The sequence below is a fragment of the Arvicola amphibius genome, chromosome 1 (assembly GCF_903992535.2).
Source record: "Arvicola amphibius chromosome 1, mArvAmp1.2, whole genome shotgun sequence".
NCBI classification, from domain to species: Eukaryota; Metazoa; Chordata; class Mammalia; order Rodentia; family Cricetidae; genus Arvicola; species Arvicola amphibius.
Window position 1 is genome coordinate 13111859 of NC_052047.1, and position 16264 is coordinate 13128122.

Sequence of the window (16264 nt, forward strand, 5' to 3'; positions counted from 1 at the left end):
TCATTTCCAACAACAATCAAATGGAGCAAAATGGATCTTAAAGTGCTAGGCGTGGTGGCTCATACCTGTAATCCCAGCACCCAAGAGACTAAGATGGGGTGCGGGGGAGGGGGTAGAGTCGTTGCAGTGAATTCAAAACCACCAAGTGACATGCCAACATGGATGGGGATATCTCACACAAGCTCCTACCCCTAGATGAAGAGCTAGCATCAATTAATAAGTGGCGAGAGAGGAGAATCAGTCTTCCCCTGTAGAAGGAGCTGTGGGTTGCGTTCCTGCTGCCCAGCTCCTGGCCGCCTGCTAGCTTATGCCCTGAAATAACAACACACAAACTCTATTCATTTAAACACTGCCTGGCCCATTAGTTCCAGCTTCTTATTGTCTAATTCTCACATCTTGATTAACCCATTTCTAATAATCTGTAGCACCACAAAGTGGTGTCTTACCAGGAAAGATTCAGCATGTCTGACCTGGTGGCTGGCTTCATGGCGACTGCCCCAGAGAGGAGAGGCATGGCGACTGCCTGAGGCATCTGCCTCATTCCCAGCATCCTGTTCTGTCTACTCCACCCACCTAAATCCTGCCCTATCAAAAAAGCCAAGGCACTTTCTTTCTTTCTTTCTTTTTTTTTTTTTTTTTTTTTGGTTTTTCGAGACAGGGTTTCCCTGTAGTTTCTAGAGCCTGTCCTGGAACTAGCTCTTGTAGACCAGGCTGGCCTCGAACTCAGAGATCAGCCTGCCTCTGCCTCCCGAGTGCTGGGATTAAAGGCGTGCGCCACCACCGCCCGGCTCCAAGGCAGTTTCTTTATTAACCAATGAGAGTCCTCCATCATTCCCCAGGGATGACACCACTAATTGGTTATCCAGTACCAAGTGGTCAGCTCTAAATACACACACACACACACACACACACACACACACACACTACACACACACACATCAGCAACACTAAATGGACTCAGCAGGTTATATTTATATAGTTATTTACATATATACAATAGTAATTTAAAAGGCCATGACTGGGGGGAGCACAGGAGGAGTGGAGGGAGGAGAGTGAGAGAAATGATGTAATACAGCACACACACGCGCACACAAAACTGAAGATGGTGCTGCGCTGGAATTGGGGGTCAGGGCTGGAATGGCTGGTAGTTTGTGCTTCAGGATGAACCATCCAATAGAATCTGGTTTAGCAGTCAGAAGTGGGGCTAGGAGTCCAAATCAAGAGCTTGTGAGTGATAAGCACCAAGGGCTACTTAGAAAAGCCCACCTTTTCCTAGTCAGGGAAAGAAAAGACACAGAGTTTGCAGCAAACTCCCAACCCATGCCTGAGAAGGGGGAAAGGGAAGATTGGGGGCCTAGCATGTCCCCTTAAACAAACTGGGGCACAGAGTAGAGACTGAAGTTCAAGGTCATCCTCATACAAATCGAGTTCCAGGCCATCCTGCAACCCATGAGATCATCTCAAGAGTTTCAACAGCAGGAATCTGAAGCAGCTGCTCCCAGATGCGGTCATGTCTACTGTGTTGTATTAGTCTCTAACAAACCACAGTGTCCACCATAAATCAAAGGGAGAAGGAAGAGTCAGTTCCAAGTCAGTTCCTCCCAACAGAAGTTGTCAGGAATGTGTGCTTCTTCTTCTTCTTCTTCTTCTTCTTCTTCTTCTTCTTCTTCTTCTTCTTCTTCTTCTTCTCCTCCTCCTCCTCCTCCTCCTCCTCCTCCTCCTCCTCCTCCTCCTCCTCCTCCTCCTCCATCTCCTCCTCCTCCTTCTCCTTGATTTTTCGAGAGGGTTTCCTCTTTGTAACAGTTCTGGCTGTCCTGAAACTCGCTTTGTAGATCAGGCTGGCCTGGAACTCACTGAAATCCACCTGCCTCTGCCTCCCAAGTGCTGGAATTAAAGGCGTACACCACTGACTGGCTCATGTCTCCATTCTTACGCCATCACTCCATCTCCCCAGGTCCTCAGCAAAGCCCCCTGATTCCTGTCTCCTAATTCTCAGCAGTCACAGAATAGAAACAGTTAGGGCTTTGGAAGCCAAGGGCCCTGCATCTTGCATCAGTTAAGAGCTGCTGCCATTCAGCACCTGGTTGGACCTATAAAGTGATTCAGTGTTCCCCAGAATCCTTAAAGGATTGATTCCAGGACTTCTGCAGATGCCCATATCTCCCATTCAGATGGGAATGTAACTACAGTAGAGTGCTTGCTTAGTGTGCAAGATGCCCTGCATTTGATCCCTGGCACATCATAAACCGGAAATAGCAAACACCTGTACTCGCAAGCGCTCGACAAGTAGAGGCAAGATTAGTTCATCATCCTCCTGCAGAGCAAGATTATGAACCCTTAAAAATGAAAAAAAAATAGACAACAGAAGAAAAGAGCATAGCAAAAAAGAAAAAGAAAAAGAGGGAGAAACTGCAAGGTGTGTGCATTAAACTGACACATCTTTCCTTCTGCCTCAATTTTCAGATCATGCACAATCCTTAATACAAAGTAGCGCGGTAGAAATAGTTGCACTACTTAGGGAATTATGACAAGAAAAGAAATCTGTGCCGGTGCAAAGGTCCCGAGTCTGACCATTGTCTGTCACAGTCCACCAGCAACGGTGTCACTTTTGAATTCTTTTCTTTCGTTCCTTCTTTCCTTCACTTTCTCTTTTGAGACAAGGTCTCCCTATCCAGTGCAGACCGGCCTCCAGGGCCATGCTCATTTGAATGTTTTCCAAACTGGTTGGTTGAATCCTTAATGATAAAGGGAACAGACTGAAAAAAAAAAAAGCCTCCCAGATCTTGCCTGTAGATGGCATTAGTTATTGATGACTGTCTCAGCTGCTGAGCGCTTCTGAAATCTATCTCCCCCCCCCCCCCCCCATTTAGCCCCTGGTTGGTAAAGACCTACTTCTCAGGGTTGCTCTCCATCCGCTGACTAAGCACAACAGGGACTTAAGGCAGGCCTGCATCTGTGATGTGTCAGAATTTTGGGACACGCAAATTTGGCTCAAGGACCACCACCACCCCACCACCCCACGTGGCTTTGCCAAATTTGCCCTGTAGTGCCAGGCACTTCTTCCCACCCAGCCTTCCCTGCTTGCCTCTTCCCATCACTAAAAAACGACACCGGCATCCCAGTTCCGGTTCCCCTTATAAACCTGTACAGCACTTCTCTCTGGCGTGGACTCTGGAGAACTGGGATAGCTAACTGCCTTGTAATAGGGCTGCTGTGGAGATAAATGTGTGTGGGGGGGGGGGGGGGACGTGTGTGTGTGTGTGTGTGTGTGTGTGTGTGTGTGGCCTCGTAAAGCCCAGGCATGGCATTTGCTGAACTCTTGCTGAGTGTATGCTCTGACCTGGGTACCTGGGCATAAAGGTGAGTAAAGCCAACAATAAACACCTGTCAAACTTGCTTTGCTAACACCGTTCATCAGGACAGGGAGCCTCTCCAGTCTGGTCTAACAGGGCTTGGCATCTCGTACCCTACACACTTGCACCTACTCAACAGGAAAGCCTTCTTGTCTCCCAGGGTTTTACTTTCACTCCTACCGCCTTTGCCCTCCGTCCATGAAACGCCTTCTCCCTTTCTTGGGGACACTCTAATTCCTGGAGACTCAGTTCAACTCAACGAGGGCAAATGTTGCTGCGGGTACAGAACAGCATGGGTCTTGCAAAAGCACTCGTTACACCACGCTAAAATCTTCCAACGAACCCCGGAGCTCCACTGGAGCAAGGGAACGACACGTCCAACCCGATTACTCCATGTTTGGCCCACAGTAGGCCCTCAGCACGGATCTCCCTCCCCGGCCCCCTCCCCCCCCCCCCAAAAAAAAAAAAAAGAAAGCGGATGAGCGAATCGGGAAGGGCGATTCAGTTCCCGGGATGACCGTGCAGCCTGCAGGGAAAGGATGCAGGCGCGGCGCCCGCCGAATCACTGGAGCCGCTGCAGGGCACATGACTGGTGGCCTCCGCCCGGCCCCGCCCGCTTTCCCGGCGCAGTCGCCGGCCGCTGCCACCACTGTCGCACGGGTTGCTGGCGAGCTCCACCGGCCCGCGTCACCACTCTGCGCGCTCCCTGCACCTCCCCGGCTGCTTCAGCCCAAGAAAGCGAAACCCAGGCGTCTCCGGGACCCGCGATCGCGCCGGCTCGGTGCTCCGAGGGCCGTGCTCGCTCTGCACTCGCCCGGCACTCGCCCCGCGCGGACTCCAGAGCTGTGCGCACCGCGCGGGCGGCGGCTGAACCGGCACCGGGAGGGCGCGGGAGCCGCAGGGCCCCGGGGAGCTTCGGGCGGCTGCTGCGCGGCCTTGGCGGCGGCTCTTTCCCGCTCGCAATTGGGTCGCTGGCCCGGTCCGTGAGCCGCGCGTAGTATGGGCAGATGCTGCTTCTACACGGCGGGGACACTGTCCCTGCTGTTGCTAGTGACCAGTGTCACGCTGCTGGTGGCTCGAGTCTTCCAGAAGGCGGTGGACCAGACGATAGAAAAGGTAAGGCAGGCTAGGCGTGTGTGTGTGTTCGCGCACGCGTGTCTTTCCAAGCCATCCTCCCACTGCGATTCTGTGTGGGGAGAGTCGCACTGGCCCCGACCCTGCAGAACACAACCCATGTTTGTCCCCTGTGTCCCGGGCTTGGCCGGGTAGGGAGGCTTGAGGTTACTGTTCCCTTTAAATAACCCGGAGGTCTACAGATCTTGACTTTTAAGAAAGCCTTGTGTTCACGTTCTATCATGAGCGTTTCAAGCCACCCCTCTACGCACCCAGTCTATGTTGAGTCTTGTTTTCCTCCCACTCCATGAAGAAACAGGAATGCATAAAAGCACCGCAGCAGAGGCAGGTTTTGTTTGGCTGCCCGCCCTGCCTTTGAAGCGGAGTGGGGCTAAGGATGAGAAACGGGTAAGAGGTCTATTGTGTTCTTGATTTCCTGGGCAGGATAGGGCAAGGCAGTGGACAAACAGGCCAGGCTTTTGGAGTGGGTGACATTTTATCCATCGTAGCCAGTGCTTAGCGGCTTTGTGTCTCGCAGACAGCTTTGTCGTCTTGTCTCTGTTTCGTCCTTGATCTTCTCAGACATTAGGAGGGATGCGGGGCGGGAGTGGGGGGGATGCTTTTAGCCACCTTAAAGGATCTGGACCTGTCTCTCGGAGTGGGTGATTGGAAGTTGCATGGCTGGTCATGTGGAAGACTTCTCCATTCTGGGACTACCCGTGTCATTTCTTTCCCCCCACATCCACCAAGCACGGTGGAAAGAGGAACAGGAGAGAGTTACTAGGATCACTCTCTCCTTTAAAAATAAGTAGATAGTAAATAAGTCACTGGAGTGCCTTTCTCATTAACATCGTACCTGTGCATACGCCCTGCTCATCTGTATTGCTGTCACCCAGGTCCAAAAGCTTAGACCTGGTCTGCTGGGAACCAACATACTCCAGGTTAAGACTAGCTGCCTTATTCCAAATGGCAGTAGATAAAAATCCCTAAACAGAGATTTCCAGCAGTAACTAGTCACTTGGAATCTGGCAATTAAAAACCTTTTTTAAGTATCAAGACAAAGTTCCCTTCCAGTCTGAATGAGATAGCGTTGCCAAGAGAAGACCAGGCCTACGGTGTAAGCTTCTCAAAGACTGTTGTTTCCCTGAGCCTGTGTGTTCAAGGACAGAAACAAACCCTTTCTCTATGCCCCACATCCAAATTCATAGCTAGTCTTAGACTCTTGCTTTGGTGGCTTGAGCTAAAAGATACAACGGTCAGGATTTTCTTTTTATTTTTTTTGGGGGGGGGGGAGAGGGGAGCAGTTCTCGTAGGATATGTAGTTCTCCAGCACCTCAGCGGGGACCACTCCGATTCTTTGGAATTCACTTTCTTCCCAGAGGGGTATGTGGGAGGCAGCGTCACAGGTCCTGAGTTTTTTGTCAGCCACAAGTGGTTTTCTTCCTGGGAAGCGACCTGACTGATAATAACTTAAAGTACAGGAGATTTAGAGACCGGCAGCTGGCAGGACCCTAGCTGCGGAGTGGCGCACCACGTGGTGTATAACAGGAAGGAAACGGGTTAGTTTCGGCAGGTGGATGGGGATGTCTAATGTCAGCTCGAGGTTACCAGCGTGCCCTTGCCCGGGTAACCTGGAGGTCGCACCAAATGGAGGATCAAAGGAAGAAGGACTCCGCAGATGAGATGCGTGGGGCATGGATGTTGGCTCCTCCTGCGCCACTCGAGTAACCAGGGACTACTGTTGAATCTTTCTGGCAGTTTTTTGTTTTGAGATAGCTTCTTGCTGTGCAGCTCAGGCTGGTCCCTGGGCACACTTGTCTCCGTTCATTTTTTTTCTTTTGAGGGGAGGGTGGGTCTCATGTAGCCCAGGCTGACCTCATTCTATAGTGCTGAGAATGAACTTGAACTCCTGATCCTCCTGCCTTCCTGTCTTGAGTGCTGGGGTGACAGGTGCTGGGGTGACCTGGTTTATGCAATGCTATGATCAAACCAGGGTTTGTTGCACGTTAGACAAACATTCTTCCATCTAGCTTCCCCTCCACCCTGTAATATTTTTTAATTCATGTTTCCTTGTCTGTAGGCACTGATAATAATGACCAAGGTATTTAGAAAGATTATAAGAATTTCCAAGAAAGAAGTATGCCCCCCAATATAGTCGGCGATTAATGAAATGTTAGCGATTGTGTTTGAGATTAGGAAACGGACACCTTGTATTCAGATCCTAAATATGTGACTCTCCAGCTTTAACGCTGGGCAAGTCGCTTAACTTCTCTAAACCATCCTGGGCACGCAGTTGTATCTCCATGAAGCTCATGCAGTATAAACTCTGGGTCCTTTGCTTGTACAGGTCCTTCCGAAGCCCTGTGTTTATTTTTTATTTTTTATTTTTTGATTTTTCGAGACAGGGTTTCTCTGTGGCTTTGGAGCCTGTCCTGGAACTAGCTCTTGTAGACCAGGCTGGCCTCGAACTCACAGAGATCCACCTGCCTCTGCCTCCCGAGTGCTGGTATTAAAGGCGTGCGCCACCACCGCCCGGCTCTCTGTGTTTATTTTTGTGTCGATTTTTTTCCTTCCTAGGAAGGACCCTTTGAATTGCAGAGGCTTCAGGCCCCATAAAACCTGGGTCTTGTAGGCTAAGCAAAGAGCACTTAGACACTGCTCGAGGCCTGGGTGGTGGATATGCGGTAGCCGTCATTATTTCCAATAGTTTTTCTATGGAGCGATTCATTCGTGAGTTGACTTTATCATAGTTATAATATAATCCACTTGGATACTCCAATTCTTACTGTCTTCCCTTGAAGATATTCATGCCTCAACTTGTATAACATGAAAAAGAGCGATGGAGAAAAGGTCGAAATTCAAAAGCACTGTTTTGGCCAATCATGGGAAGTTTAGTGAGATAATTCTTATACAAACTGATCTCAAAGATGTGCAGATGCTTTAGTAAAATAAGTGCTTGCCACGGAAGCACAGAGACCTGAGTTTAGATCCCCTGAACCCACATAAAGGGCTGGATGGGGTAGCATGCATCCGTAACCCCAGCACTATGAAGGCAGAGAAACAGAAGGATCCCTGGGACTTCTGGCCAGCAAGCCTGGGCAGTCGGTGAGTTCTAGATTCAGTGAGAGACCCTGCCACAAGCAAGCAAGCAAACAAACAGATAAACTCAGCTGAAGAAGACAATCAGCATTGACCTCTGGCATCCACATGCATGTGGACATATATAGCCACATACACCCATATATACACACAAAACGAAAAGAAAGAAAATAATTTATCTTGAGTGATATCTTGAGTGTTCTTTAGTTCTAGGTTGACATAGCAGACTTTTATTATAATGAGACTTTTATTTTGACCAGTAAATAGCGTGGTTGGAGTGGTATTGGAACTAAATATCCCAGTTGCCCGGTACTGGGCATGAGCAAAATTCTGACACAAGTGTTGGTTGGAAGTAATCAATTTATCCAAAGCCAGCCTTGAAGAATTAGTAGGACCACCTTCTCAGTGGTCCGTCTTGGGGCTTTCCTGGCAGATGGAGGGGATGGAAGGGACAGCTGCAGAGCTGGGGCAGGGTCCTAGAACGTAGGCCTGTGTTTTGTCTGGAACTTCATGATAGATCTTGGTGTGTGTGTGTATGTATGTGTGTATGTGTATGTGTGTGTGTATATGTATGTGTATGAGTGTATGTGTGTGTATATATGTGTATCTGTGTATGTGTCTGTGTGTATGTGTGTGTATATATGGGTATGTGTGTATGTGTGTGTATGAGTATGTGTGTATGGGTGTGTGTGTGTGTGTGTGTGTGTGTGTGAGTGAGAGAGAGAGAGAGAGAGAGAGAGAGAGAGAGAGAGAGAGTCCCAAACTTCCCTCAATGACGGACTGTGGTACTATGATGTGGAATATAAGCCAAACAAATCTGTTCCTTTTGGACAGTGTCCTGTCACAGCAAGAGAAGTGACTAGAACAACAGAGTTCCTTCAACCAAAGGATTGCAGAGGCCCAGAACAGTCAGGGCAATTGCAAAGGAGCTGCTTGACCCTCTAACGTCTGCCTTATTCTGGGAAACTCTGTAGTCGCTGGTTCTCATTGATGGAAGAGGTGCCTGAAGCACCTTGCTCCTCTTCAGCTCCCTCTCTCCCCACTTCTTGGGATGCTAAGACATCAACAAAACCAGTGCTCCGATATGGGTCTCTGCCTCTGCTTCCATCAGTTGCTGTATAAAGATTCTATGATGACATTTAAGATAGTCATCGGTCTGACTACAGGGCAAGGCCAGCTCAGGCACCCTCTTCAATATAGCTTAGGGTCTTAGCTGGGTCATCCTTGTGGATTCCTGGGAATTTCTCTAGTGCCAGGTTTCTTGCTAGCCCCGTAATGGCTCCCTCAATCAAAATATCTCTTTCCTTGCTCTCTATCTCTGTCCTTCCCCCATCTCGACTATCCCGTTCTCTCAAATTCTCTTCCCCGCTTCCCTTCTCCCCTCCTCCTCCTATTCCACCCTCTCTTCTCCCCCTGCCATGCTCCCACTTTGTCAGATCTTGTCTATTTCCTTTTCCCAGGGGAATCTATATATGCTTTTCTTAGGGTTCACCTTGTTACTTAGCTTCTCTAGGGTCGTGGACTATAGGTTCATTATCCTTTGCTTTACAGCTAGTATCCAAGGCTTTTTCTTGTATATTGACCTCATTCCCCTAGTTACCTGCACTCAAAGAACATGGAGCCCGGGCTATGGCTTGGTGGTAGAATGCATGATTGGCATGGTAAAGGTCCTAGATTCAATCCCTGAGACCAGGAAAGAGGAGGGGTGGTTCATGACTTAGTGCTAAGGGCTACAAATATAACAGAAAATAAGGCAGAGCTGCTTGCTGTCTAAAGTTGAGAAGACTTAGACTCTTAGTCTAAGGTTTTTGTTTTAAAAAGAAACAAACAAACCTTTGAGATCACTTTTTTTTTTTTGTTATTTTCCTTTGGGAAGCTAAATGGCTTATCTAAAGCCCAGGGGAGAGGTAGGAGTGCCAACTTGGTCTCCCGATTGGCGACTGTTTCCCCACCCTAAGGATGACCACATTCCATTTTCCTGAAATTGCCCGGCCTGGTTTGTGTGGACTTACTGCTCTGGTGTAAGAATTAACAACCTCTTCCTCCAAAACACTGTGGATTGGATAAGAACTGCTATAGCTACCTCTCGCTTGACCCCGCGCTACACTGTTTTCCCATAATTCTACTGTCTGCTGCTTCTTGGCATGTGGGGAGGGCTACACTCTTTAAGAAGCAAGAGAACTTTTTTTTTTTCTTTTTGTAACGCTACAAGGGGTTAGAAACGGCCCTGTGAGGCCCCCGGGAGTGTGATAGAAACTGGAAGGTCAGCAGGAATCCGGCCTCCTTTGCTTACTCATCCTGCCCTGGCCGCTTACTGACCTGGGGCTTCCCTGACCTCGGTGTGACTTTCCAGCTGATGAACCCTCCCAGGGGCATGCTCCTTTCTCAGTTTCTTTTTTGCAAGTTCATAACAGTGACGGGATTGGCTATCTCTCTACCCGAGGAGGGCTCGGAGCTATAAACAGGCAGTGATTTTGACTGCAAGGTAGCGTGCTCGTCTCTTCCTTACACCATCTTGCCATAGCACACTCATGATGCTTCCTTCAATCTCTTCAATCTGTGTTTGGCTACAAGTGAACTCGTAATTACCAGGAAAACAGCAGCTGTCAGTGTTGTTCTTAGACTCTAGGGGATACAGTGTCTCTTCCGGAGGTGTAGAGGAAGCCGGACCTTGCCCAGATCTGCTGAGTCAGGCTCATTAGAAACAGTACCAGGTTAAAGAGCGATGTTTTTTAGCTCGTCTTCTTCCTGGAGATGGGATTTCTGGCTGAGGACATTACTACTAATACTGCTGTTATCTGGAACATTTGTGGGGAAAGAAACAGGTGTAGGGAGGTTTTAGCTATGGGAGTCACTTTGCTTTACAATTCATTCTGTCAGAGGCCATCTGGCCTGCCAGATACTCTCTTGCTTCACGAAGAAGAATCAGCAGGTAGGAATAAGCTCATTAATGAAAACACTGGGTGTTGGCCAAGTGAGGAGACACTTATGACCGATATCATCAAATGTATTACACACACACTCGCAGTGCTAAGAAAGGGGCTGTTTTTAATCAAAGCTAGTAACCGGTCAGAAGCAATCAAAGGAAAACAAACACTGACCTTGGTTCTAACACCCCCTTACTCTCTTATTTTTTGGTCTCACACAGACCAGTCTGGCCTTGAACTCCCTGTGAAGTTGAGGACCTCAAACCCGGCCTGGTCCTCCTGCTTCCTTATCTCGAGTGCTGGCCACGCCCAGCAGTTTGCTTTCTCTTTTCGAAAGTGCTTTCAGTGCGCACTTTTGTTGCTTGTTTAGCAGGAGCTGATGGAAGGGGAACCATTTGGGAGGCAGAGTGCCGTGAGCTGTGTGGAACACAATAAGCAAGCTCCGCACATAAACAGTAAACAAGGTCCCTGCCCTTAGAAGATTGTCTTCCACTTCAAACTTCTGGCCTCTTTACACTCTTAAAATTAGTAAGGACTCCAGAGAACTTTTGCACTTTTGTTTCTGTGCTTCATACCTACTGATTCTTATAACAGTAGAATTAAAAGCAAAGACCACCGGTGAGATGGCTCAGTGGATAAGGTGCTTGCTATGCTGAGTGACCTGAGTTCGAATCCCCAGAACTCATCAAAGGTAGGCATGGTCGCGTACCTCTGTAATCCCAATGCTCCTACAGCGAGATGAGTGGTGGGGACCCGAGAGTCCACGGAGACGCGGAAGCCAGATCGTCTGGCACCTGCAGCATTGCCAACAAAGAACCAAAGACCCAGTCTCAAAGTGGGTAGACGGCAAGGACCAACACGAAGGTTGTCCTCCGACCACACGCATACTACGGCATATATTCACCCATACCCATGTGTGTGCGCGCGCGCACACACACACACACACATATATATATATATGCACACACCATATATATATATATATGCAAAAATAAAAAATTTAAAATTTAAGAAACTTTTAAAATGCAAGAATGCACCAGCAAATGTACCTCCTCCACCAAAGCAAGGATGTCTTCACGGGTCAGGTTTCCTCTGGAAAACTCTACTCCATGCTCACAAAGCCAGGGAGGGGAGGGGAGGAAGTGATGTATGGCTAGTGTTACTAAAAACTTTTGACTTGCAGAGTGTCTGAGAGGGTCTCAGGGACATCTAGGGGTCCACAGGCCGTGTTCATCCATTTTCAATGAAATTAATAATTTTTTCAGGGATGTTAAAAATATATAATACATGTTATATTATTATATATTATTAATATAGTAATTATATTATGCATGTTTTAATAACAACATACTATATATAACATATCTTTGTTGTTATTATAACATGCATAATATATAATTATAACAATTATACATACCTACGATTATATTTCTGCATGACCTATTTGATTATTATTTCTCAAAAGAAAAAAGAGCCAAAGCAAACAAACAAAAGCCCAGGTTTGGGGCCATTAATGATTCTGGTTCTGGGAATCTCTTGCCTTTCATTGTGTCCTGCTAAAGCTGGCTGAGAACACTGGCCTCTCCATAACTCACGATGCCCTTCTCTGACCTCAGACCCACAGGGATCTCAGTCTGTAGTACCCAATTTAGTATTCGAAGCTAGCTTGAAAGTTTTTTTTTTTTTTTGAAGGTAAGGATCCTGACATATTTGGTTTTGTATCATTTCCTGTTGCCAAATTCACTGAGTTGTACAGAACAAGGTGATCAGGAGCTGGGGTGTAGCTCAGTGGTAGGGCATTCGTGAGGCCCTGGAATTAATCCCTAGCACCACAGAAAGAATTCGGAAGAGGAGGAGGAAAAGAAAAAGGGAGGGAGGGAAAAGAAGACATAAAGGAATGGAGAAGATGCTTAATAAAGCTCTTGGATGGATGGAAGTTTAGATAAAATTTCTGTCTTTGGAAGGATGTAGTTTGCTTGTTATTGGGTGACTTTACATTTGATCCCACCCTGTAGGACAGTGGTCACATGTTTACCCCTAAATGGTTTATCCCTTTAAAATCTGGAAATTTGGGCTGGAGAAGTGGCTCAGAGGGTAAAGGTGTTTGTTGTTCAAGCCTGATGACCTGTATTTAACCCCAGAGCAATAGAAAGGTGGAAGGCGAGAGCCAACTCCACAAAGTTGCCCTTTGAGCTCCACATGCACATCCTAACATGCGCCCCCTGCCTCGTCGTACACACATGTAAACAAACAAACAAAGTAAAACTTGGAAACTTAATCTAGTGATTCAGGTTTCCGTCTTCTTCCGGCACATGCCAGAGCTCTGCAGTGCAAGCCTCACCAAGCCCCGCGTGGCAGCAGACCAGTGGCCAACCCCGCTATCTTAGCCCACTTACCTGTTTCTTACACCACGATAGATCGGTGGTTTCTGAACAATAGAAATATATTTCTCACAGCTCTGAGGGTTGGGAGAGTCAACACGCTGACAGATTTAGTGCCTGGTAAAGAATCATATGGATGCAAGGGCTTATTTGGGGATTGTGGTTTGAGGGTGCAGTCTCTCAGGACAGGGAAAGCGAGGTATCAAGAAGCGCTCGGAGCTGCAGCCCCAGTGTGATGACTGGTCACGCTGCAACGACAATCACGAAGTCAAGAGAGATGGATGCTACCACAAGTCTCACACTCTCCTTTTTATCTAACCTGGAACTCCAGCCCCTAGGATGCTGCCACCCACGTTCAGTGTGGGTCTCCTCTTCTTATTTCAACTTCTCTCTGGACCTGACCTGACAGACACTCCCAGCAGTGTGTTTCCTACATGACTTAAGTCCAGACAAGTTGATAATGATGATTAATCACCACAAGCCTTAATCTATTCATGAGGGCTCTGCTCTTGTGACAGTGACAGTCACTTCAAGGCCTCACCTCTGATGCTGTCACCTTGGGGTTGAGGATTTCAACACAGAGATTTTGAAGAGACAGAGAATTCAGCTCATGATACCTGCTATTCTCACACCTCTCTTGGCTCCCAATGTCCAGCAAATGTCCCTTGTCATCAGGCTTGCTCTCTTGTCTTTCTTAGAGAGACCTCTCTCTGCACCTCATCCTCCCTTCCAAAACAAAACAACTGGAAAGTAGTTTTTGAAGACTTTTGTTGAATGAACATGGGCAAAGGCTTGTTTCTGTGTGCAAGTGAATAGTTTCTGGTTTGACAGCTGCAGACACAGCCTGCTTCTCTCACTACCCTCCCCTACTGACCGTTCTGCACTTAGTTTTATACTTTTCCAGAGACTGAATGCTAGTATCATCAGTAATGTCATCTGCCACCACAAGTCCTGGTTTTAAGATGCATTTTTTTAATTGACAACTCAAAATATATTTATTTATTTATGGTATACAATAATGTTGATTTTTAATATATATAATTGTATATATCTATAAATGATATAGTATACAGAATAATGGATAAATAAAGCTATTTATCACATATGTCACCTTATGGACTTACCTGTGGGAAACAGACTAGAACAGTTTAAAAGCCGATTGAGCTGTTTTCAGGTAGAGCATACCTACAGTGTGCTGGCGTTTACTACAGTCCCTCTGTTGGACAATAGGTCTCTTGAACTTACTCTTCTTATCTGATTGAAATTTGTGTTTTGACATTGCTCCTCTACCCTCCACCCTGAAAGCCCCATTGAAAGGGACACTGTATGTCTGATAATTACCGGGAATGGGAAAGAGAAATAAATAAGCAAGCGAGGATCACATCACACGGCTCCTTCATGAGATGCAATCATAACCAAACAGGTTTGAAAGAATGAGGTAGGCTGCACAGGTTACAGGCAGAGCATGCACATTGTTTCCAGGGCTGTGTTTCCTATTTAGTTCCAGTGGAAAATTGTTTTTCTCCAGCGCTCTCTGGTTCACTGCCCACCCTCCCAACACACATATATGTCCCCAGCTTTGACGGTGAGGTACAGTGGCTAGCATAGTCAAAATACTCAACACCTCTTCCAGATTTCTGTGTTAAAACCCTCACTTACTCCTTTGTTTCCTTCTGGCTGCTACCCTTATCGTTCCCAACCCTGGCTCCATTGCTGATCACCCTGGACCCTTTGGAAACACTGCACTGAGTGTTTCCTTGCAGGAGTTTGCTTCAATGTAGCTAGCCTCCCATAAGGATCCCTGTGTCATTTAGAGACAGGGCAACAATTTGCCAGTGAGCTAGTATTTGAAACTGAGCTGTCAGCTTTCATTAGCTAAAATTGTGACAGTTACAGTCTCACCAGAATGAGGCAAATGATTATGCAAAAATGGTGAACGTGGAATGTGTTTCCAATTCAAAGTCAGGAATCAAGGGGAAAACATTAACGGCAGAATTTTTATCTCATGGTGCCAGAGACTAGGTGGAAGTAGTGAAAATTATTTAAATTACAGGTGTGTGTCTTAGATTTGTTTAGAGCAATCTTTCAAAACAAAACCGACTGATGTTTTGGTATTTGGCGAGTTTTACTGATCTGGAATCCGAGAAAAGCCACATACACTCTTCAGCCTTCAGGTTCTCAGAGCTGGCTGCCTTAACTGTGGGTGAACGGCAGTGTGGATGCTTGAGTTGTGTTTAATTATTAAGGAGCCTTCTCTTGACTTTGCAGAGTCGCTCGTAGTGCTCTTGAGCTCTGATGGTTTCCTTAAAAGTAGTTCTGATTCCTGTCAAATCTGACGCAATTCCCCAAGTGCTTATTTTTATCCTTTGGAAGTGGCTTGCCCTGGGACAGCTGGTTCAACAACTCTCCTGCCATTTCTTTCCCAAAGGTCACTGTGAGCCTGCTTCACAGTGCTAGGTAGAGAAGCCAGTCAGCTACATCTGACCTACGTCAGGCGTGGCCTGGTCAGGACTCTTTGTCCCCAAGTTCAGGATAGGGTCTCGGTTCTTCTCCCTCTGACCAGCTTTCCAGCTTTCCGTGAACTCCAAGTTGTGCTGTTTGCCAATTCTGCTGACTTCATTGGCAACTTTGTAAAACAAAACAAAAAAGTATACTTTTCTTGTAATTTAAGAAGTTACTTCCCACTGTTAAAATTTCAAACATCTTTAGGCTGGTATTGGAGGGATATGGTCCATGGTGATGCTTCTGGAAGTTTCTGACAACATGACTTCATAAAAACCTTGATCAAATAATTCCAAAGGTGGCAGCTGATTTGAAGAGATTAATAGGATTGGGGAAGTGGCTTCATGGGTAAAGACACTTGCCTCACAAGCCTGCTTGAGTTTGGTTCTGGAAGCTGTGGAAGGGTGACTAGGGAGAAAAATGACTTCACAAAGTTGTCTTCTGACCTTCATGTGCTTACGGTGACACATGCAGCCTCCCTCCCAACCATGCGCGCACACACACACACACACAGTAATACTTAATTAAAAACTAATTCATCAATAGCTTAGAAGAAGATATTTTAGAACATTTTTTGCAGGACAGAAATGAGTACATGTCCCAAAGTGAATGACTAGGTGAGCTGATTGATTACTATCTATATAACAGACAAGTACACAAATACTGCGTCTAAAACTAAATGAGAATATAGTTATATATATATTTATAATGTTTTTTTTCAAAATGCACATACATATGTATAGATTTTAAAATATCAGAAGGAGGAACTAGAGAGATGCCTCAGCAGTCAGGAGTAATGGCTGCTCTTCCAGGACCTGGGTTCTGTTCCCAACACCCACATGGCGTCTCACAGCCACCTATAACTCAAGTTCCAGGGGATCTGATGCAT

The 16264-nt window shown here is 46.8% G+C and overlaps 1 protein-coding gene across 1 annotated transcript in view; it reads left to right on the plus strand.

The window, feature by feature from the left end:
• The first annotated feature begins 3982 nt into the window (after positions 1-3982).
• Scarb2 (scavenger receptor class B member 2) overlaps positions 3983-16264 on the plus strand; it is a 50614-nt gene continuing 38332 nt past the window's right edge. Inside the window, exon 1 of the mRNA XM_038349738.1 lies at positions 3983-4469. Within this exon, the coding sequence (XP_038205666.1) occupies positions 4353-4469 (117 nt within the window). The 5' untranslated portion in view covers positions 3983-4352. The remainder of the gene's footprint in view (positions 4470-16264) is intronic.